This window comes from Symphalangus syndactylus, chromosome 23 (genome assembly GCF_028878055.3).
Source record: "Symphalangus syndactylus isolate Jambi chromosome 23, NHGRI_mSymSyn1-v2.1_pri, whole genome shotgun sequence".
NCBI lineage: Eukaryota > Metazoa > Chordata > Mammalia > Primates > Hylobatidae > Symphalangus > Symphalangus syndactylus.
The window spans coordinates 20,206,301-20,230,870 of NC_072445.2; the positions used below are offsets into that span (position 1 = coordinate 20,206,301).

General features: G+C 38.5%; 1 protein-coding gene across 3 annotated transcripts in view; it reads right to left on the minus strand.

Moving 5' to 3' along the window:
* The window catches only part of RCAN2 (regulator of calcineurin 2), a 285,432-nt gene that overhangs the window by 168,393 nt on the left and 92,469 nt on the right, over positions 1 to 24,570 (minus strand). Inside the window, exon 1 of one of the 3 annotated variants that reach the window (XM_063632928.1) lies at positions 5,302 to 5,411. The exons of the other annotated variants lie outside the window; for them this stretch is intronic. Coding sequence (XP_063488998.1) covers positions 5,302 to 5,327 — 26 coding nt within the window. The 5' untranslated portion in view covers positions 5,328 to 5,411. Of the gene's footprint in view, positions 1 to 5,301; positions 5,412 to 24,570 lie in introns of those variants that run through there. 3 annotated transcript variants of the gene reach the window in all.

Sequence of the window (24,570 nt, forward strand, 5' to 3'; positions counted from 1 at the left end):
AGCAATAATCAATAGCTTACCAACCAAAAAGAGTCCAGGACCTGATGGATTCACAGCTGAATTCTACCAGAGGTACAGGAGGAACTGGTACCATTCCTTCTGAAACTATTCCAATTGATAGAAAAAGAGGGAATCCTCCCTAACACATTTTATGAAGCCAGCATTGTCCTGATACCAAAGCCTGGCAGAGATACAACAAAAAAAGAGAATTTCAGACCAATATCCTTGATGAACATTGATGCAAAAATCCTCAATAAAATACTGGCAAACCGAATCCAGCAGCACATCAAAAAGCTTATCCACCATAATCAAGTGGGCTTCATCCCTGGGATGCAAGGCTGGTTCAACATACGCAAATCAATAAATGTAATCCAGCATATAAACAGAACCCAAGACAAAAACCACATGATTATCTCAATAGATGCAGAAAAGGCCTTTGACAAAATTCAACAACCCTTCATGCTAAAAACTCTCAATAAATTAGGTATTGATGGGACATATCTCAAAATAATAAGAGCTATCTATGACAAACCCACAGCCAATATCATACTGAATGGGCAAAAACTGGAAGCATTCCCTCTGAAAACTGGCACAAGAAAGGGATGCCCTCTCTCACCGCTCCTATTCAACATAGTGCTGGAAGTTCTGGCCAGAGCAATCAGGCAGGAGAAGGAAATAAAGGGTATTCAATTAGGAAAAGAGGAAGTCAAATTGTCCCTGTTTGCAGATGATATGATTGTATATCTAGAAAACCCCATTGTCTCAGCCCAAAATCTCCTTAAGCTGATTAGCAACTTCAGCAAAGTCTCAGGATACAAAATCAATGTACAAAAATCACAAGCATTCTTGTACACCAATCACAGACAAACAGAGAGCCAAATCATGAGTGAACTCCCATGCACAATTGCTTCAAAGAGAATAAAATACCTAGGAATCCAACTTACAAGGGATGTGAAGGACCTCTTCAAGGAGAACTACAAACCACTGCTCAATGAAATAAAAGAGGATACAAATGGAAGAACATTCCATGCTCATGGGTAGGAAGAATCAATATCGTGAAAATGGCCATACTGCCCAAGGTAATTTATAGATTCAATGCCATCCCCATCAAGCTACCAATGACTTTCTTCACAGAATTGGAAAAAACTACTTTAAAGTTCATATGGAACCAAAAAAGAGCCCACATGGCCAAGTCAATCCTAAGCCAAAAGAACAAAGCTGGAGGTATCATGCTACCTGACTTCAAACTATACTACAAGGCTACAGTAACCAAAACAGCATGGTACTGTTACCACAACAGAGACATAGATCAATGGAACAGAACAGAGCCCTCAGAAATGATGCTGCATATCTACAACTATCTGATCTTTGACAAACCTGACAAAAACAAGAAATGGGGAAAGGATTCCCTATTTAATAAATGGTGCTGGGAAAACTGGCTAGCCATATGTAGAAAGCTGAAACTGGATCCCTTCCTTAGACCTTATACAAAAATTAATTCAAGATGGATTAAAGACTTAAATGTTAGACCTAAAACCATTAAAATCCTACAAGAAAACCTAGGCAATACCATTCAGGACATAGGCGTGGGCAAGGACTTCATGTCTAAAACACCAAAAGCAATGGCAACAAAAGCCAAAATTGACAAATGGGATCTAATTAAACTAAAGAGCTTCTGCACAGCAAAAGAAACTACCATCAGAGTGAACAGGCAACCTACAGAATGGGAGAAAATTTTTGCAACCTACTCATCTGACAAAGGGCTAATATCCAGAATCTACAATGAACTCAAACAAATTTACAAGAAAAAAACAAACAACCCCATCAAAAAGTGGGCAAAGGACATGAACAGACACTTCTCAAAAGAAGACATTTATGCAGCCTAAAAACACATTAAGAAATGCTCATCATCACTTGCCATCAGAGAAATGCAAATCAAAACCACAGTGAGATACCATCTCACACCAGTTAGAATGGCCATCATTAAAAAATCAGGAAACAACAGGTGCTGGAGAGGATGTGGAGAAATAGGAACACTTTCACACTGTTGGTGGGACTGTAAACTAGTTCAACCATTGTGGAAGTCAGTGTGGCGATTCCTCAGGGATCTAGAACTAGAAATACCGTTTGACCTAGCCATCCCATTACTGGGTATATACCCAAAGGACTATAAATCATGCTGCTATAAAGACACATGCACACATATGTTTATTGAGGCACTATTCACAATAGCAAAGAGTTGGAACCAACCCAAATGTCCAACAACGATAGACTGGATTAAGAAAATGTGGCACATATACACCATGGAATACTATACAGCCATAAAAAATGATGAGTTCATGTCCTTTGTAGGGACATGGATGAAACTGGAAAACATCATTCTCAGTAAACTATCACAAGGACAAAAAACCAAACACCGCATGTTCTCACTCATAGGTGGGAATTGAACAATGAGAACTCATGGACACAGGAAGGGGACCATCACACTCCGGGGACTGTTGTGGGGTTGGGGGAGGGGAGAGGGACAGCATTAGGAGATATACCTAATGCTAAATGATGAGTTAATGGGTGCAGGAAATCAACATGGCACATGGATACATACGTAACAAACCTGCACATTGTGCACATGTACCCTAAAACCTAAAGTATAATAAAAAAAAATAAGTATCCAAATTGAAAGGGAAAAATAAAAATCATCTCTTTCTGCAGATGATATGATCATATACCTGGAAATCCCTAAAGACTCTACACAAAACACTATTATAACTAACTTAAAAAGTCAATAAAATTACAGGATACAAAGTTAACATACAAAAATCAGTGGTGTTTCTATACACTAACAACAAACTTTAGAAAAGGAAAACCAAGAAACAAGCTCATTTAAATTAGCAACAATAACAACAAGGAAATAGTTAGAAATTAAGAAATAAAAGACCTGTACCCTGAAAATTGTAAAACATTACCAAAAGAAATTTTTCAAAAGACACAAATAGAAAGATGTTCCGTGTTCATGGATTGGAAAAATTAAAATTGTTAAAATGTTCACACTACCCAATGCAATCTACAGATTCAATGTCATCCTTATCAAAATCCCAATGGCAATTTATACAGAAATAGAAAAAACAATTCTAAATTCGCATGGAACTACAAAAGACCCTGAATAGTCAAAGCAATTTTAAGAAGAAGGAATAAAGCTGGAAGCATCACACTGCTTGACTTCAAATCATATTACAAAGCTATAGTAATCAAAGCCATACAGTATTGTCATAAAAACAAACATCTAAATCAGTGGAAAAGACTAGAGAGCCCAGAAATAAGCCCATACATTTATGGTCAATGTATCTTCTACTAGGGTGCCAAGAACACATAATGGGTATAGCTCATTAAGAAAAAAAAAATTGGTGTTTGGAAAACTGGTTATCCACATGCAAAAAAAAAGAATTAAATTGAACCCCTATCACACACATACAAAAACCAACCTATAATGAATTAGAGACTTAAACACAACATGCAACTGTAAAACTCCTAGAAGAAAACATAGGGAAAAAGCTTTTTGACAGTGGTCTTGGCAATATGTTTTTGGATATGGCAACAAAAGCAAAAATAGATATCCAGTATTACATGAAACTAAAAAGTTCTGCACAGCAAAGGAAGCAATCACCTAAATCAAAAGGCAACTGATGGAATTGGAAAAAGCATTTGCAAATCATTCACCTAATAAGAAGTTAATACCCAAATATATATAAAGAACTTACACAACTCAGTACCAAAAGTATAAATAACTGAATTAAAAATTGGGCAAAGTACTTAAATAAACACGTATCAAAAGAAGAAGTTCAGATGGTGAACAGGCATATGAAAAAGTACTCAACATCTCTAATCATCAGGGAAATGCAAATTAAACCACAATAAAATATCACCTTACACCTTTAGGATGACTATTATTAAAAAGACAAAAGATAACAAATGTTGATGAGGCTGTGGAGAAAAGAGTATGTTTTTCCCCTGTCTTTTCAAAGGGACTTTCTCACAGAAACAGTTCATGATTATTAACACCCCCTCTTTGCGTCTCAACACAGCAATCAGGTTCCCACCCTGCCATGCCACTGAATCTATTCTAGCAGAGGTCACATCTAGTCTAATTGCCAAATCCAGTCAATAGGCCTTAGTTCTTGTTTCAGTTCTTAATTCTGCAGCATTTGACAATAAATTATCCATTCCGAAAAGTCTTTCAATTCTTGTCTTACACGACCTTATTCTCTAGATTCTTATTTAGCTTCCTGGCTATACTTTTTCAGTCTTACTTGCTGTGTCCTCCACCTCCCTCTTCCTGAGTTACTGTTAAGTAAATTGCAGTTCAAAAACAGGATGCGCATTATGGCACTATTTGTGATGTATTATGTATACATAAATATGTTACTGGATAGCGTTGTCCAGGTTCTTGCCCTGTTGAACAAAGAATTGAACAAAATGCAGAAACAAAGTGACAAAAGAACAAAGCAAGGAAAAACAAAGCAACCGGAGAATGGAGCAAGGAAAGGAAAGCACAGATTTATTGAAGACAATTCACAGAGTGGGAGCGGCTGTAGCAAGCAGATCAAGAGCCTCTCCAATTAGGGTTTTTAGAAAGTCAAAATAACTTGGCAACACCCCTAGGTGCCTTTAGTGGCCTCCAATTGGTTATACCCTATGAAAGATGGGCCTGCAACCCAACAGAGGCTGAAGGGGAAACTTCTGTCTTGTTATCACAAGAGTGAAGATGTGGCCTGTATGCTGCCTAATCTTGCCTAGAACTGGCTGCACCTGCTATTCCTTTGCCTAGAACTGGCTGCACCTGCTATTCCTTTGCCTAGAATTGGCTGCACCTGCTATTCCTTTGCCTAGAACTGGCTGCACCTGCTATTCCTTTGCCTAGAACTGGCTGCACCTATTATTCTTTGCTTACTTATGCCTCAACCCTTATCTATCCTAATTCCCTATTTTTCTTCCTCAGATATATTATACATAGATATTTAGAGTGTACACATAAAAGTTGTGTTTATGTGTAAGATAAGTGTGAAATATAAATATGTATATTATATATGTGTATGTGTATATATGATACATAGGTGTGTGTCAAAATATTAGGCAATGGAAATAATCTCTGTGAATTTCACTTTAATCATTTCTGTATCTCTTGAATATGTTTGTAATTATTATTTATAACTCTAAGAATCAATGTTATTACTCCGTTTTCAGACTGCTATAAAGAAATACCCAAGACTGGGTAATTTGTGAAGAAAAGAGATGTAATTAACTTACAGTTCTGCAGGCTTAACAGGAAGCATGACTGGGAGGCCTCAGGAAAAATACTCGTGGTGGAAGGCGAAGGGGAAACAAGCACTTCTTTACCATGGCAGGACAGGAAAGAGACGGGGAGATGGAGGAAGTGGTACACACTTTCAAACAACCAGATCTCGTGAGAACTCACTAACTCTCACAAGTACAGCAAGGGGGAAGTCCGCGGCATGATTGAATCACCTCCCATCATGCCCCTCCCCCAACACGTGGTAATTATAATTCCAGATGAGATTTGGGTGGAGACATAGAGCCAAACCACATAAGTCAATAATAAATTATCCACTAATGCTTATAGCTCTTAAAAAAAAAAAAGAAAAAGAAACCTGAGTCCTAGTTAACTAGCTATGACACATAATCTTTTATTATTTTGATTTCCAATCTGCAAAATGGGGATAATTCTACCTGCCCTTTTAGTTTGGTAGGATAATTATGTAGATGTAAAGAGATAATGCATGTAAAAAAGATTGATAGATAACTATAATGTGTATATACTATTTTAAAATAAGGATAAAATAACAGCATTGTTAAATGGAACAAAAGTTAATCAGCAGATCAGTGCTATGTGATACAGAAAGTAAACAAATTGAAAATGTAAAATGCTACATCTGTGCCTGGAAAAGCAATATAAGAAAAATAAACTTACAAAGTCATCTAATTCAGGTTTCCTGTCTCTGGGAGACCCAGAGTCATATTTTCAATCAGGTCACATTAAAACATGACAATATACAAAAGACTGACACATTCAGTGAAGTATATTTATAAGTGCATTTTCATATTCCCTCCCCCATCTCATTTCAGAAAAGATTTCCAACAATGCTGAAAGACAGATTACATGTTCTGCTGTTTGGGCTTCTGTGCTATGAATGGCAAAGTGAACAATCCAGAGAGGCAGATAATACAATGGAAAGATCCCACCTCTGCCCCATGCAACCTTGGACAAGTCACTTTGTCCTCTCTAGGCATCAGCTTCCAGTTATAAGCACTGCTCTTCTGGCTTGGTTCTCTTATCCACTGCTTATTTTGCCAGTTTCTGAAATCAGATTCTATAAACTAAGGACACATGTGACAATATACAAATCTACTGAGAATGAGCAGATGAGCTACCTCCCCTTTTACAAGCCCAGGTAGGGAAGAGAAATACAAGCTGAGTTGTGTTTCAGGGTATCAAGCCCTTACGCAGTAATCCTACTAGGCGTTCTGGCTCCCCCAGACAAAGAGCTCTTTATTCACACTTAGTTTCTTATAGTGCTACTATTACTATTGGAAAAAATAAGTCTCCCAGAAAAGGCTCAGTCCATATAAGAATTCTCCTTTCTGCCTTGGCCACAGTCCAGTGCTTAACTTTTAGCTGAGGTCATGGCATCCTGTTCTACCTGCTCACCTCAGACCAGAGGTGACAGCATAGAGCTGTCCTACTCAAGCCCTTTTTTGGCATTTTAAAAAATCTTATCTGGTAAAGCCAGGTCTTCAAGGGCTTCTGGCTGGAAGAACTGGCCTACAAGGTAAACTGCTCTCCAGAGTCCATGGCTTATATTCACCCAGGCCTGTGGTTTCCAATATGTCCATAGATCAAAAGCCCTTAGAAGTGCCATCATTCTCAGAACACAAGCGGCTGCCTGGGAATAGAAAAACTAGCTCCTAAGCAACATAATGCACCCTTCCTTTTCATGATTTCCAATTCTGATATGCTAATGTGGAGCAGCAGAGTGAGATGGCTAAGGATAAGGGAGAGCTGGGCATTAGATTGTCTGGGGATTAGGATTCCCTCTTGTCTTCCAAGAGTTATTTACATTTTGGATAATTCACTTAACTTCTCTATGCTATGATTTACACACCTATATAATGGGAATACTAATAGTTCTTTTCTCATAATGTTATCCGGAATATTAAATTATCTTCTTTGTTAGGTATCCAAAACACTACCTAGGTCAGTACCTTGTACGTAGTAAGAGCTCTCAATTGAAACGTGCTGCTCATCTTCCAGCTACCCTGTAGGTAATGGAAACTACATACAGCTAAGTCCTAGAACCCTCAGGAAGCTATGCTGGGACAAAAATATTCCTCTTTGAATAGTAGAAAAAAATCACAATTCCCAGGAAAATGAAAACAGTTTATACTCCACTGAACTCAGATAAATGTAACAGCACACAGGCAAACTGTGAAAATCCAGCAAAACAAACTCCAGGTGAGTTAAAAAACTAGAAAGAACAACAACACCACATTGCATATTTAGGATGGTTCCAATAATAAAAGTGTTCCAATGCATAATTTAATTTAAATACTGCTATAGCCATCGTGTGTTTTTAACCACATTTAAGAATAATAAGATCACATAGAAATTAGTCTAGCTCTAGAATATTAGATCAAGAAACATTTTAAATGTGGATGAAAAGAATACCCGCATATGGAATAGAAACAGAAAACAGGTTTGTTTGCTTATTACAATTGCTTCCTGGAAACATGTAGCCTGGGAAAAATAAACCTTTCTCTTTGAATGGTGTCCTTGAATTGCTCACCTACCGATAGCTACAGGCACAGAAATGGAAGACTCGTTGCTCAGCACGATCTTCAAATAGTACAAAGAACCTATTATACACAATATTTGGTGCTAAGTGCTGTGTGGGCAAAGGACAGAACCATCCTAAATTCTTCCCTCAAGATGTCTAGTAGGAGAGACAAATGAATTTCTATCAGGAACTTGAACATGAAGTACAAAGTAATAAAAGTGATAAGAGTAGAGATAAAACATCAGGAGACTTCAAAGGAAGGAAAAGATTTGTGCAGCCTGGGTAGAGTGTGTGTGTGTGTGTGTGTGTGTGTGTGTGTGTATGTGTGTATGGTAGGAGAGGCAACCAGAGAAGACTTAGTGGAGGGGGAGGCATTTGAAGTATGCCTTGAAGAATGAGTAGAATTTGGATGAGTGGAATGAAAGAAGTGGAGGAGGAAGCGTATCTGCGAGTCAGGAACAGCTTAGGCGAAGACACAGAGGTAGGAAATTTTTTGCTTCCTTTTTACCCAGCCTTTATACCTATGAAAACAAATAGTTCTTGTGATACCACTTTTCAAATCTTTCTTGTTGGGCAAGAAAGATATGAATATTAAAGGTTAGAAGCATAATTCTAGACATCTGGATATTTTCAGCTTTTCATGTGTTATCTGGGTCATTCTAAGTGCCCAAGGAATGTATATTAAAAATAGATATGAATTAAAGGATGATTTTCTATAAGCTGCATTGTGCAATATGGCATTAGCTTTATTTAAATTTAAATTAATTAAAATAAAATACCATTTAAAAATTTAGTTTCTCAGTTACCCTGGCCATATTGCTAGTGCTCAGTTGCCACATGTGGCTACTGGCAATCGTATTGGATGGCAAAGATATAGAACATTTTCATCATCACAGAAAGTTCTAATGGTCAGTACTATTCTGGAAGTAAGAATTATCTCAAATGCTAAGTATTATTGCGTTCAATTTTCTTAACTGTCTCTGCATATGCTTCTTTTTTTTCTGCTGATCATTTTCTCACTGAGCCCTGCCTTCCCCTCCTCTGCCCTGTACTAGGGATTACTGACTCCTGCTGCTGCTTCCCAGCCTCTCTGGACAGTGGATGCAGTAGCAGGACAAAAGGAAAAACAGGGTTCATCTCTACATACTCCCCCACCCAGCCAGGAGGGATCCCGCGCAGTAGCTGCATCTCCTTTCTGTTGCCAGCAGCCTCCTGTGAGGTTCCAGGGCCCACTGGTGGGCCCCACTGCTGGGCTCTGGAAACAGCACCTCTTCCCCACTCCCCTTTAGTACTGGGGTATAGGTGACTTCCTGCATTGTTAATCCCTCATCTGCTTCGCCATTGCCTGTTTGGCTTCTCAGCTCTTCTAGCAGTTTTTAATTAATTTCCAGTATTAAATCCCTTCTATTGAACTACCTGGTATAAGATCTGTTTTCCTGACTGGACTTGACCAATATATTATACATATTCAAGTATCACATTTCAAAACAAGGAATTATCAGTAGAACACTAGCAAACATGGAATATCTTTCCGGACAAAAAGTAAATTTTGAAGGTGTTCATATTCCTGCATCTCAAGTACAACATAATTAGCATTTGTTTGTATTAGACAGGACATTCCTATTATCCTAAGGCCAATGTAATTTTTGTTAATTTTTATTGCTATTATTTTTCCATTTTCTAGAGAAGGGAACTGGGGTTAAAGAGGCTAAGTCTCAGCCAACGACAGATGGATACCAAGAGGAGAAATTCAAAGCTAAAATGCTGAACAAATGGAGCCTTGCACAAAAATAGGACATATTGTATGATTACATTTACATAAAATGCTAAAACAGGTCAAACTTATCTAAGGTGACTTAAGTCAAAACAATGCTTGCATCCAGAGGGAGAAGCAGACTGCTTGGGAAGTGATACAAGGGACCTTTCTGGAGAAATGGAAATGTTCTCTCTGGCGAAAGGAGTGTGAGGCAAATGGATATATACATTTGTCAAAATTACACAGTTAAGATAGTGCATTACAATGTAGGTACGTTTTAAATAAATGAATTTAAAGCACTGAAAAAATAATGCAGGGGAAATGAGGAGGGACTGGAATTAGGAATAAAACAAGAATGGCAGAATGTTGATTAGTGCTGGACAAGGGTGATGGCTACTAGGGGCTCATTATACTTACTCTGTTTACTTTGTATATGTTTGAAATTTTCCAAACTAAAATTTTCTAAAATCATAAAAGGAAACTTTAAGTCTCTGTGATTTCAAAGCTTATGTTCTTTCCCCTAACCACTTTGCTTCAAACCATTTTAAAATATATCAAATACAGGAGGATGACTCCAACCCAAGGAAAATACAGGAGAGGCACAAATCTGCAAGGAGGGCATTCCGTAGCCAAACAGAGAATTAGCAGCATTCTACAATACACCAAGGAACTGCACACAGTAGACAAGGCACCACTGCCCTGTTCCAAATTTGCATCTTTTCTATCACTATAAATACTATTCAGGCTAGAAGGGGCAGAGTACGATTGGTAAGAAGCTGAAATGCAAAACCTAAAAACAAGCAATGGGGAAAGGTTTCCCTATTTAATAAATGGTGCTGGGAAAACTGGCTAGCCATAAGCAGAAAACTGAAACTGGACCCTTTTCTTATACCTTATACAAAAATTAACTCAAGATGGATTAAAGACTTAAATGTAGGGCTGGGCACAGTGGCTTATGCCTGTAATCCCAGCACTTTGGGAGGCCGAAGTGGGCAGATCACTTGTGGTCAGGAGTTCGAAATCAGCCTGGCCAACATGGTGAAACCTGTTTCTACTAAAAATACAAAAATTAGCAGGGCATGGTGGCACACACCTATAATCCCAGCTACTCAGGAGGCTGAGGCATGAGAATCGCTTGAACCTGGGAGGCAGAAGTTGCAGTGAGCCAACATCATGCCACTGCACTCCAGCCTGGGCAGCAAAGCAAGACTCTCTCTCTCTCAAAAAAAAAAACAACAAAAAAACTAGACTTAAATATAAAACCCAAAACCATAAAAACCCTAGAAGAAAACCTAGGCAACACCATTCAGGACATAGGCATGGGCAAAGATTTCATGATGAAAATGCCAAAAGCAATTGCAACAAAGCAAAAATTGACAAATGGGATCTAATTAAACTAAAGAGCTTCCGCACAGCAAGAGAAACTATCATCAATCCAGCAGGCAACCTAGAGAATGGGAGAACATTTTTGCAATCTACCCATCTGACAAAGGTCTAATATTCAGAATTTACAAGGAACTTAAACAAATTTACTAGAAAAAGACAAACACCCCACCAAAAAGTGGACAAAGGATATGAGCAGACACTTCTCAAAAGACGACATTTATGTGGCCAACAAACATGAAAAAAAGCTCAACATCACTGATCATTAGAGAAATGCAAATGAAAACCACAAGGAGGCCAGGTGCGATGGCTCACACCTGTAATCCCAGCACTTTGAGAGGCTGAGGCGAGTGAATCACCTGAGGTTAGGGGTTTGAGACAAGCCTGGCCAACATGGCAAAACCCCGTCTCTACTAAAAATACAAAAAAAAAAAAAAAAAATTAGCCAGGTGTAGTGGCGTGTGCTTGTAATCCCAGCTACTTGGGAGGCTGAGGCAGGAGAATTGCTTGAACCAGGGAGGTGGAGGTTGCAGTGAGCTGAGATCGCGCCACTGTACTCCAGCCTGGTTGACAAGAGCAAAACTCCGTCTCACACACACAAAAAAACCAACCAAACAAACAAAAAGCTAAAAACTAATGAGATACCATCTCACGCCATCACGCCAGTCAATGGATTATTAAAAACTCAAGAAACAACAGTCAAGCTACCAATGACTTTCTTCACAGAATTGGAAAAAACTATTTTAAAGTTCATATGGAACCATGAAAGAGCCTGCATTGCCAAGACAATCTTAAGCCAAAAGAACAAAGCTGGAGGCATCAGGCTACCTGACTTCAAACTATACTACAAGGCTACAGTAACTAAAACAGCATGGTACTGCTACCAAAACAGAGATATAGACCAATGGAACAGAACAGAGCCCTTAGAAATAATACCACACATCTACAACCATCTGATCTTTGACAAACCTGACAAAAACAAGAAATGGGGAAAGGATTCCCTATTTAATAAATGGTGCTGGGAAAACTGGCTAGCCATATGTAGAAAGCTGAAACTGTATCCCTTCCTTACACCTTATATAAAAATTAATTCAAGATGGATTAAAGACTTAAATGTTAGACCTAAAACCATAAAAACCCTAGAAAAAAAACCTAGGCAATACCATTCAGGACATAGGCATGGGCAAGGATTTCATGTCTAAAACACCAAAAGCAATGGCAACAAAAGCCAAAATTGACAAATGGGATCTAATTAAATGAAAGAGCTTCTGCACAGCAAAAGAAACTACCATCAGAGTGAACAGGCAACCTACAGAATGGGAGAAAATTTTTGCAATCTACTCATCTGACAAAGGGCTAATATCCAGAATCTACAAAGAACTCAAAAAATGTACAAGAAAAAAACAACCCCATCAAAACGTGGGTGAAGGATATGAACAGACACTTCTCAAAAGATGACATTTACGCAGCCAACAGACACAGGAAAAAATGCTAATCATCACTGGCCATCAGAGAAACGCAAATCAAAACCACAATGAGATACCATCTCACACCAGTTAGAATGGCGATCATTAAAAAGTCAGGAAATAATGGTGCTGGAGAGGATGTGGAGAAATAGGAACACTTTTACACTGTTGGTGGGACTGTAAACTAGTTCAACCATTGTGGAAGACAGTGTGGCGATTCCTCAAGGATCTAGAACTAGAAATACCATTTGACCCAGCGATCCCATTATTGGGTATATACCCAAAGGACTATAAATCATGCTGCTATAAAGACACATGCACACGTATGCTTATTGCAGCACTGTTCACAATAGCAAAGACTTGGAACCAACCCAAATGTCCATCAATGATAGATTGATTAAGAAAATGTGGCACATATACACCATGGAATACTATGCAGCCATAAAAAATGATGAGTTCATGTCCTTTGTAGGGACATGGATGAAGCTGGAAACCGTCATTCTCAGCAAACTGTCACAAGAACAAAAAGCCAAACACTGCATGTTCTCACTCATAGGTGGGAATTGAACAATGAGAACACTTGGACACAGGAGGGGGAACATCACACACTGGGGACTGTTGTGGGGTGGGGGGAGAGGGGAGGGAAAGCATTAGAGATATACCCAATGTAAATGACGAGTTAATGGGTGCAGCACACCAACATGGCACATGTATACATATGTAACAAACCTGCACGTTGTGCACATGTACCCTAGAACTTAAAGTATAATAAAAAAAATAATAAAAATAAATTAAAAAAAAAAGAAACAACAGATGTCAGTGAGGCTGTGGAGAAATACGAACACTTTTACACTGTTGATGGGAACGTAAATTAGTTCAACCATCTTGGAAGACAGTGTGGCGATTCCTCAAGGATCTAGAACCAGAAATACCATTTGACCCAGTAAGCCCATTACTGGATATATACCCAAAGGATTATAAATCATTCTACTATAAAGATACATGCACATGTATGTTTATTGCTGCAGTATTTACAATAGCAAAGACATGGAACCAACCTTAATGTCCATCAATGATAGACTGGATAAAGAAAATGTGGTACATATACACCACAGAATACTATGCAGCCATTAAAAGGAATGAGATCATGTCCTTTGCAGGGACATGGATGAAGCTGAAAGCCATCATCCTCAGCAAACTAAAACAAGAGCAGAAAACCGAACACTGCATGTTTTCTCTCATAAGTGGGTGTTGAACAATGAAAACACATGGACACAGGGAGGGGAACATCACACACCAGGACCTGTGTTGGGGGGCCGGCGGAGTGGGGAGAGCATCAGGACAAATAGCTAATGCATGTGGGGCTTAAAACCTAGACGACAGGTTGATGGGTGCAGCAAACCACCATGGCATGCGTATACCTATGTAACAAACCTGCACGTTCTGCACATGTATCCCAGAACTTAAAGTAAAATAAAACTTTAAAAAAAGGAAGAGATGTAAAACCTATGAAAACATGTAAATAAGTCAAAAGTTTTCTATATATCATGAGGTAGAAAATTACCTCGATGGTAATCTTTGGGCAACTTTGGAGGCAAAAGAAACCAGAAGGCAGGTCAGATGAATACTATCCTAATTATTTAAAAGAAAAAAAAAATAATTTCAGAGGCTTCCTGTGACCACAGGATACAGTCTAGATTCCATCGGAGAAAGGCAAGCGAAGTTTGATGCAAGCTTCAGCTTAATCTCCCATCACTACCGTCTCTTTCTTTGCATTCTGATGATAGCAATTTTTTTTGCAGCTACCTGCACTCCCTTAACCTGCTGTTTCAGACTCCCCAGTTTTCTTTATACTGTTTCCTCTCACTGGAATGTCCTTCCTCTCCTTCTATTTATTCTTCCAGACTCAGCTCAGGAATTATCTCCTTCAGGGAGGGCTCCCAGAACTTCAAGGCACTCTCAATCCTCCATGCCCAGGTGCTTCCCAAAGTACTGATGACAGCGATATTACTCGCTGGGGTACCAGCCTCCCCACTTGCCTATCAGCTCCTCCAGGGCTAGATCATGTGCTAGTCATCTGTGCACTCCCAGTAATATCAGGGCTTAGTACTCTGCTGATGCGCAATAAATGTTTGTCAGACTATTATATAGGCGTTCTGGAGCTGGTTATGCTACGTGGCTTATGAATACAAAGAAAATAAAGTCGTAGTGGCCTTATAGCCCTCCTGAGGCTGCTCAGGACTCATTCAGATCCTCCACCTATTGTCTTTACCGTGGCCAACAGCCATGCCTTTAGTTAGGTTGCTGAGTTCTGACGGAACAATGTTTCAAGTAGGTAGTGAGATTTCCAAAGAGCCTTTTGGAATAAAGTCTAAAGGAAGGCTGACAAAATTCTTCTATTCTGTAAGAAGAAGTAATTTTGCCAAACACTCACCTCAGTGATGATCCTTTACCAGATGAAATGACAAAAACAAAGAAAAATGAACACATAACATTATTATTCGAGACCAAAAAAAAAAAAAATCAAACTTCTAAAAATTGACCAGGCTACTGTTTTTTAAATCACCCTGGTTAGATATTTAGACATTAAATGTCTGCATGATGTCACAAGCAAGAAGTTTGAAAAATCACAAGAAAACAAGGGGAAATTTTCAAGGCAATTGATATCAGAGCATTATTTTTCATGAAGCGGAAGAATCTTGAAGAGGACTTGGGCTGGGGGAAGAAGACAAATTTTGTGCCACTGATTCAGTAACGTGACATTGTTCCAAGTTCCCCCTGACAACTTTGTTCACAATTGTTAATAGTCTACATATCATGGATGAATGGAGTGCCAAATATACCATGTGAGCAGGATATTGTTCTCACTGCATTTGTGGTCTCTTTCGTACAGATCCAAAACCCAGGGCTGAGCCTTTCCAAATACAAAGTCAAAAGTCTTTTTACTTTGCTCTGCATGAAACGTAACTCCAGGTGGGTTCTCTATGGAATGTGACATTTGGAACTTTCCTATGTTATTTTTTACCTAATGCATTTCTTGTCAGTTAGTGACCTCTTATTATTAAAAATTGATCAATAAATAAATGAACATCTGTGATTACCAAAAACTTTCACTTCTTTACAAAAGTCCAGTTGAGTCACATTAACTTCGTTCTGTAGGATTACTAGACTGTAAACGAATGTCATAAGTAGAGTGTTTAGAATAACTTCACATAGAGAACCAAGAAGCAGGAAGATTAAAGGTGAGTGATATTGGGACCTGGAGCAATGAGAGCCATTTTTGAAGTATATTGATCTTGGAAAAGTTACTTTCTCTCTGCCTTCCGATACACAAAACACATATAATAATAACTCTATCGTATGAGGTTGGGTGAGCAAATGAATACAAAGTGCCCAGTAGACTACTTGGGTATCATAGCAGCCAAATGAGTGGCAGGGGTGCCAGGGAGTCTTGGGGCAGCCTGGGCAGACAGAGGAAGCTGAGGCAAAGTCCAGCTTGTCTAGAACCCACAGTTCCTGTGTCAGAGGGGAGAAGTGTATTCTGAGGAGTCACGAGGCTTTGCTCATAGCCCAGATCCACTTCTTTAATTCTTGAGACTTGGGCAAGTTATACAATTGCCCTGTGCCTCAGTTTCCTCATAAGTGAAACTGGGATAATAACAGTTGCTACAGTTCATGCAGCTGTTGTGAAGATTGAGATCATGAAAGCAAAGAGTCTGGAACATAACGAGCTCTCAAAATATGTGGCTACTTAACTGCAGCTGATAGGCAGGGGGGCAGGGCTAAAACTGGGGTGCTAGGAGTGATGTGTTCAGCTCAGGATGTTAGGGAAGTGTTATGGTACCTCACCTGGCTTATTGGAAGCTGCACATAGATAGGGCAAGAGCCTTTTCTCAGGATGCTGACATGGGGAGCAAAGTACACTGCCATTTGTTTTCTCCTTTAGTGGACAATTTGCTCTGTGTTTCTGGGGGGCTACACTTCAAATCTTGAGAGCAAAAATAGCAATATCATGAACATGGCTCTTATTCTATCCTAAGGTCTGCTGTGGGCTGTGACAGTGGAAGTTGGAGGAGTTATACCTGATTAAACAACCAATCATCTTTTATTGAAGATAAAAGTACCATCCTCTACTATTGATTAGTAGAAGATGCCAACTTAGAGGATTATGAAGGTGAAGGGGGGTGACAAGGCAGAGTGTGTGTTTGTGTTTACCTGAGACACTGAGGTGGAGGAGAGGAAAGGCTTGCATATGGGGCCTGGAACATTGTAGATGCTCAGTAATTATTGGTTGAAGGAATGAACAAGAGAAAAATCAAGGTTTACAAAGCTGTCAACAGGCTAAATGATAGGTCAAAATCAGGATGAGCTGTAGAGGGAAGAAATGTCAAGTTTTGCCGAATGGTGGAGATTTTGCCCGGCAGAAATAAATGCCACAAAGATTTATAAGATGTCATTAATTACAAGCTTAATAGGGAACCATATGATGTGACTTTAAAAATGTACATGTAAGCCATGCTATTAAATTGAGAGAGGAAACAGACCCTCTGGGGTTGACCATGCCCAAGCCTCATGATGGGTTGACCAAGGCCAAGCCTGTCTTTAGTTTTAGGGAGTAGATATAGAGGAGGAGCCCCAGCAAGGGCTTGAAAGTTCTGTCATAGGGGCAGCAAGTCAAGGGATTTAGAAGTCTTGGTATGGAAAAAGAAAGAAATCTTATTGAAAACAGAAGAGTCGACTTCAAATTTTTTAATATCTGAAGCACTGCCATGTAGAAGATGAATTAGCCTTACTGAAGCTATTAAATATTTCTTGGATGTCTGCTGCTTGCAAAATGCTCATTTACTCATTTTACAAATATTGATTGTCCACATATTCTGTACCAGATACTGTCCTAGATACTGCAGTAAGGTCACTGCCCTCTGGAACCTAACACTTAATGGAGGATGGGGAAGACCATCAATAACAAGGAAGCAAAGAAAATAATGTCTGGTGGGGGAAGGATGGAACTGCACCTGGTGTTTATCCTCACATATTTGCATTAAAACCTAGTGGGATATACTTATTATTTGTTGTTCCAGGAGTTAAAGATAGATAATAATTCAATTAAAGGAAGAACTTTCTCCCAACAGAATATGGGCTCTGTCAAAAAGTAGTGAACTCTGTCACTAGAAATGTTTAAAAACAAATCCTGCTTGGCCATCTTTTAGGACAGTTGTAGAAAACTGATGAATTGGAGATAGAACTAGATCAATGGTTAAAGAGCTTTGGAATTCATAGACCAAATAAATTTTTAAAATGGTAGGTGCCAACATAAACTTGCCAAATTTTTATAGTTCTAGTATATTAAAGGAAAACTGAAACCTTTCAAAAATATAAAGGCCATTTTTAAGGCATCTATAATAAAGGAATGACATCAGAATAAAATGTTCTTTGGGTTAAGTGAATTTGGTTATATAAAATTTCCTAATATTGGCCTTATTTTTAAAATTTTGCAACAGACCACGAAAAACTTCATTACTGGCCAGAAACAGTCCATAGGCTAGAATTTCGAAACAGAACCACTTGACCTTTAAGGGCTTCCTAATATTTTTTAAGTGTTTATGTATTATTAAAGTTTAGGATACTGTTGTTTGTAGTTTTGGGGTTGGTGTCTATGCATTTAAAGCTGAGGCTAAAACTAACTATGGACAAATTATGTAACTTCTATGAACCTCGGTTTTTGTTCCTGTGATATGGGGATAATAATATTACTGATCCATGGTCTTGCAAGAGTTCACTGAGCTAATACAATTGAAGCACTTGAGACAGTGAGTAGTTTGTAGTAAGTGTTCAATAAAAATGATAGCCACCCCCATCCTTTGTCAGATCTTCTGTCCCAGAGGAAATGGTGGGATGAGGGGCATTTCTAATGGATAATGATGTCAGTACATACTATTTTCTAAATACTCTAATTTCCAACAGCAGAATAGATCATTTGGCTTGTAATACTTGCACCCTGCCCCCTATTACCAGAGAAACAAACAAAGGTCACAACTAGTTACCAAAAGGATGGTTTTCTCTCTGCTCCTGTCTCATTTGTTTTCCTAGGCTCCTACTTCTGTTGCCTGCCTCCTCTGGCACTCACCCACCTCTTTGTAGAAGGGCCAACCACTTATTACTTTTTCTCTTAACTCTTGGAACTCTTCTATTTTCTCCTCCACCTGAAGCTTGCTTGTCAGTATACCAAGGGTGTTGCTTCTCCTGACCTCCTCCGGGCCCTGTCTGCCACTGCCAACATGACCAACACTCTTAGCAAGTTTTTAAAATTGATAAGAACCTTTGACATTAATATCAACAAATCCTGCTTGGTTTCTTTACCAGGTAATAGATTGTGTCCAAATGCTGTGGAAATTCATGTCCTTAGGCCTGTGACTTCAAGTCTGAAAGCTCAAGCAATGTGAAAGATGACCGATGTTTGAAAGCTGATCTGCCATCAGCCCTCCACAGCTCATCCTCTGTGACAATACCCAGCAGTGTCTACTCAAAAGAATGCATTGTTCTAACTACAGCTAATGCTTCTCTCCTTTAGTAGGAGTGATACTGTGATGTCATTAACAGTGATCAGATTTAAGTCCCTGACAGGTGACAGAATTCAAGAACTCAATTCTTCAGTAGCAGTAAATCTGGACACAAAGGTGCTTGAAATACATAGGTCTTAACAGAAGGACTTCAGAGTCCTATGATTTGGCATTTGCACAAAGTAAGATGTGCTGAATAACTCCTGAATTACTTTTCATTACTGCCCATGCTAGTTTCACATTTATGACTTAAAAGCTTAAAATGTGGTTGGGCATGCTAGAGAAATAAAAGCATAGAATGCTGTAATTACTGAACACAGTGGAATGGATAAAGAATTGGTCCAAAAGGCAGGCCCAGTCTTAATATATAAGCAGAAATTCTTCCTTGACCAAGATATTGCTATACTTTCAATTCACTCCCTCTATTTCTCTTTGCATTTTAAATTTTCTCTATAAAAAGTAGATTACATAGGACTTTATAGCCTGTGAGGCCTTTTGCTTTTACCCTCGGTGAGATGGGAGTCATTGGAGCATTTTGAGCAAAGGGGAGGGAGGACATGCTTTACCTTTTAACAGGATTTCTCTCATTGCATTGATCCCTCTCACTGCTGTGTGGGAATCAAGGCAAAGAAAGAAGACCAATACACAGGCTACTGCAATAATCAAGAGATGACAATAGCTTAGTCCAAACACGATGGAAGCAGTGGACATAGCGAGAAAGGAATCTTATATTTTGAAGGAAGCATTAAATGAATGTATTGATGGAGCAGATGTACATTGTAAGAAAAAAAAAAACAAAAAAAAACATGAATCCCCTGAAATCACCACAAGATTTTCAGCGTTAGCAACTAGAGGAAGAGTTGCTATTTCCTGAGATGGAGAAGACTTGAGAGAAGTTGCCAGGAGTGGTGATAGGGTGTGGGGGATAGATCATGAATTTATTTGACTTCTGACACGTCAAGTTTGAAATGCCTTGACATCAAGTAGGCATGTTAACTAGCAGATGAATATCCAAGTCAGGCATTCAGGGTGCAACTCAGGCAAGAGACATGCATTAGGGAATGCCACAGTGCATCTGTGGCATTTAAAGGCATGAGACATGACGGGGTAAGAGAGAAAGGAAAGATAAGATGCAAGCTAAGTCCTGGGCACTTAAACTTGAATTTGGAGAAAAAGGAGAAATCAACAAAGGAGCAATAAGGAGCCACAAGGGAGGTGGAGTCCTAAGAACCAAATGAAGAAGGTTTCAACAAAGGGTAAATGATCCATGTGTCTAAGGCTGGTTTCTTAAATATTCTAAACCAATTCACAAATATAATCAAAGTCTTTTACTCCTTTCAAAATAAAATAACACATCTAATAGTAATTACACATTTCAAATCAAAATCTCAAGGCTAATTTGTCAGATACTCTAATATGTCAGATCGTTTCAATAATATACCTTTAAAAATAAATAACCACAAATAAAATGAATGATTATGAGATGTATTGCCAAACTTAGCACAAAAGCATTAAGGTTTAACATTAAGGTTAAGAGGGTTGGCTCATGTTATCCCTTCTCTACTCCACAGGTTGTAAGGTCATATTTCCAATCCAGGAGGAAACATTTACTCTATCAGTGGAGCCACATTATGATATACTTATTTACCTGTCAAATTTAATACCAAGACATGAGATCTGGCCACCACATACCTCAAAGCTGATTCTCTCCAAATTCTAACTGAACAAGCTGATCCCTTTCTGATTGTTGAGTTCTGTGTGCTATGTCATCAGGGTACCCCATGCCTATATCTTCCATCTGGAGTTTAGTTTCACAACCCTGAATGTCACACATTTCCTAGAACATATTTCAAGTTTTACCTTCAATCAATTTTTATTATAATCGTATTTCAACATTTTATCACCTAATTTAGGTAGAGGAAATTCTGCGCCTTTAACCAAGTTGCAGTTAATTTCTTTCACGCCTCAACTGGATTCAACTAATGTCTTTTCTACTTGATTGAATTCTGCATTCTTATTTTTTTGGTCTGAATCTTGGCTACAATTTTAGAATCATTTTTATCGACAACAGAAGAGCTTAAGATCCATGAAAGTGATGGGACCAAGCACAGGTTGGATTTCTTTATTCCAGTGCATAACACCTAAAGCTTCTGCCCTAGGGTTTGTTTGAATGGTGCTCAGAACTATGAAGGATCCACAGCCTATTCTTACTTAGCTGCGAGAATACCACACAGAAGAGCTGCAGAGTTGGAGATGAGGGCTAGAGGAACCATAAAAGAGGGTTGATATGTCTCATTCATTCAAAAGCCCCGTATTTGACCCTACCATTCGCTGGCACTGTGCTAGGGTTAAGCAGTGTGTTTTGAGATGCGTTTATGCGTGCTTGATAACTGCTCCTTTTGATCTGGTGTAGGCAGGGTTGAGATTCAGCTGTGCCCACTGGCATGGCTGTGCTGGTAATTTGCAGCTGGTGTCTATTCTGATTGGTTAGTACTTGTTTCATAAATGTTGTTACATATTATGAATATCATCCATGATGTTAGAGATACTAACCAGAATACATTTCTATCGTTTGAAGTTTTTTGTTTGTTTTAATGATTTCAAAGAGGCATCTATCCCTTCTTATCTCCATTACAACCATCTTGATATCCAAATAGTAAATAGTAACCTTGGCTGCGTGCGGTGGCTCAGGCCTGTATTCTCAGCACTTTCAGAGGCTGAGGCTGACGGATTACCTGAGGTCGGAGTTCGAGACCAGCCTGACCAATACTTGCACCCTGTCTCTACTAAAAATACAAAAATTAGCTGGGTGCGGTGGCATGCACCTGTAATCCTAGCTACTGGGGAGGCTGAGATGGGAGAATCTCTTGAACCCAGGAGGTGGAGGTTGCAGTGAGCCGAGATCACACCACTGCACTCCAGCCTGGGCAACAAGTGAGAAACTCTGTCTCAAAAAAAAAAAAAAAAAAAAAAAAAGCAACCTAGAACATAGGTCTGAAGTTACTGTGTTTCACAATATATGCTCCAGTGTGACTGTTTATGTAACATTCCAAAATGGGCAAAATACAGAGATAGAAATAGATTACTGGTTGCCAGGGGAGCGGTAACTACAAAGGTGGGTACCATAGGGGAGTTCCCATGCAGTGATGAATAGCTCTCTATTGTGTCTGTTGTGATTATGATCATTACACAAACCTCCATATAGGATAAAATTTCACAGAAACACACACACACATGCGCACACATGCACACACATACACATACCACAGTGACTGTAAAAGTTGGTGGAATCTGAGTAAGGTCTGAAGTCTAGTTAAGAGTATTATTCTAATGTCAATTTCCTGGTTTTAATAATGTACTATAGCTAAGTAAGATGTTACCTTTGGGGGAAGCTAGTGAAGGGTACATGAGACTTTTCTGTACTATTTCTGCAACTTTGTATGCATCTATAATTATTTTTTAACCTTTTAAAAAGAAAAAAGTTATGCACTGATTTAGTTAAAATAATAATAGACCCTTTACATGTAAAAAAATAAATGCCCTATAATATTAAACACTTTTCATTTTGTAAGTCAGCTTTCATCCCAAAGTAATCTATAATGAATGAATGAGTTCTGGTGGTCACGTAAGCCATGTAGCCTCACTCAGCTATGAAGTTATCACCACCACATGTTTATTCATTTTAACATGTTTGATTCATAAAATTAACATGTGAAAAAATCTTTTAAATTTTGCATTCTCTTTGGTACAGAAATTCTAATACTAGTAAAATATTCTACAGGTAAATAGACTTATTTAAGTGTGCTAACAACAGGCACACTCAGCATAGTTTATCGTGGCCGAAAACTGGAAACAATCAAAATATTGAGAATAGGTGACTTGTTCACTACATTTTGACAGAAACACAGAATTAGCGAAGTGAAGACAATCAAAATGTTATTTCAGAGGAATACTTAGTAATTTGGAAAGCTGCTCTCATGTTTTGTAAGTGAAAACAAATTTAAATAGGGTATACAAATATATATGTATGCATAAGGAAAGAACAGATATTTAAATGCTAATGGTGATTTTTCTCTGTGTTATGGCAAATAACATTGTTTTTCTTCTTTTGACAACTGAATTTTCTAAAATGTCTACAGTGAATATTTATTATGTTTGTAATAAATGTAAGACAAAAAAGCAATGTGTATATTATAACCAAGTTCCTCGTAGACTAGTGTTTCTTCCAGACTCTGGTGAGTGAGCCCGTGGAGGTCCAAAGATAATTTCTTAGTGGCCAATTATTATTATTCTTATGAGAATTTTTGATGTAGTGTTTTCATTAAGATGCTAACCTTAACACAGTAATATAGACATGTTCTGGATCATCTGCACGATCTCAGCAGGTATAACAAAGATGGCCACTGCCTATATTTGCTTTTATTTTTATGGCTGCAAGGTTAACAAGCCCTACTGCTCTAATTCTCACAGACCAATGAGAAAAAATAATACAGAGTCAAATGTAACAATATATTTCTGGCTAGTAAAAACCATAGATCCCTGCACAAATTAAAATTTGCAGAATTTCCACTAGAGAAAGTAGTGAATACCAGACATGCCAAACTCGAAAGAACTTGCCCTCAGCTCTCAGTACCCAGGCCACAATGTGATCAGTGATTTAAATTTAGCAAAGAGCATCTTCAGTCATTCCAGATTAATGGGTGCTTTGTAGTGTTTATTTATAGTTTTCACTGTATTTCATTTGTAAATTTGTTTTTGTCTTTTATAAATATATATATACATATATATACATAAAAGCAATAAGAATAGTGAGTATGTGTCTATTTTGTTTTGTGTTATACTTATTTAAGAAGCATACTGTCAAAAATGTTAAATCAACTGGAGTCGACAAAAATCTTTTTCCTTTTCAAACTGCACATTCCTCAAGCCTGAGAAACATTGTTCTAGAACCATAGCTGTTACCTGAGTATTAATAAAGTACCTTCAGAAACTACATAAACTCCTTCTGGGCACTAAAATGTCATTTAATCTCATTGATGCAGCTAGTAACAAAATGGGACCAAAGCAGACATGTCTGATGCCAAGATCTCTGATCTTTTTCCTCCAATCCCTAGTAATTCACAACTATCTCTATTTCCCAGGTCATTAGAAGGAAAACAATATTTTAAATTAATAAAAGCTGCTTTGAATGGCTAATACACTTAATTTTTGTGAGGTATCTGCATTTTCAAAGGAGGGTGCCAGGAAAACTAATACACCTTGCCTGCAATTCCCCCTGTTACAACCCAAATCTGTGAACAGGGGGAACTGCAGGCAAGGTGTATTTGTTTCTCTGGACTGCCTAGCCAATTACCACAAATCTGGTGGTTTACAACAACAAAAATGTATTCTTTCACAGTGCTGGAGGCTGGAAGTCTAAAAACAGGGTGTCAGGAGGGTTGATTCCCTCTGGAGACCCTTTGGGTGCATCTGTTTTATGTCTCACTACTTGCTCCTTCCTGCTGCTGGCTGCCAGCAATCCCTTCACTTCTGGCTTCTAGATGAGTTACTCCAATCTC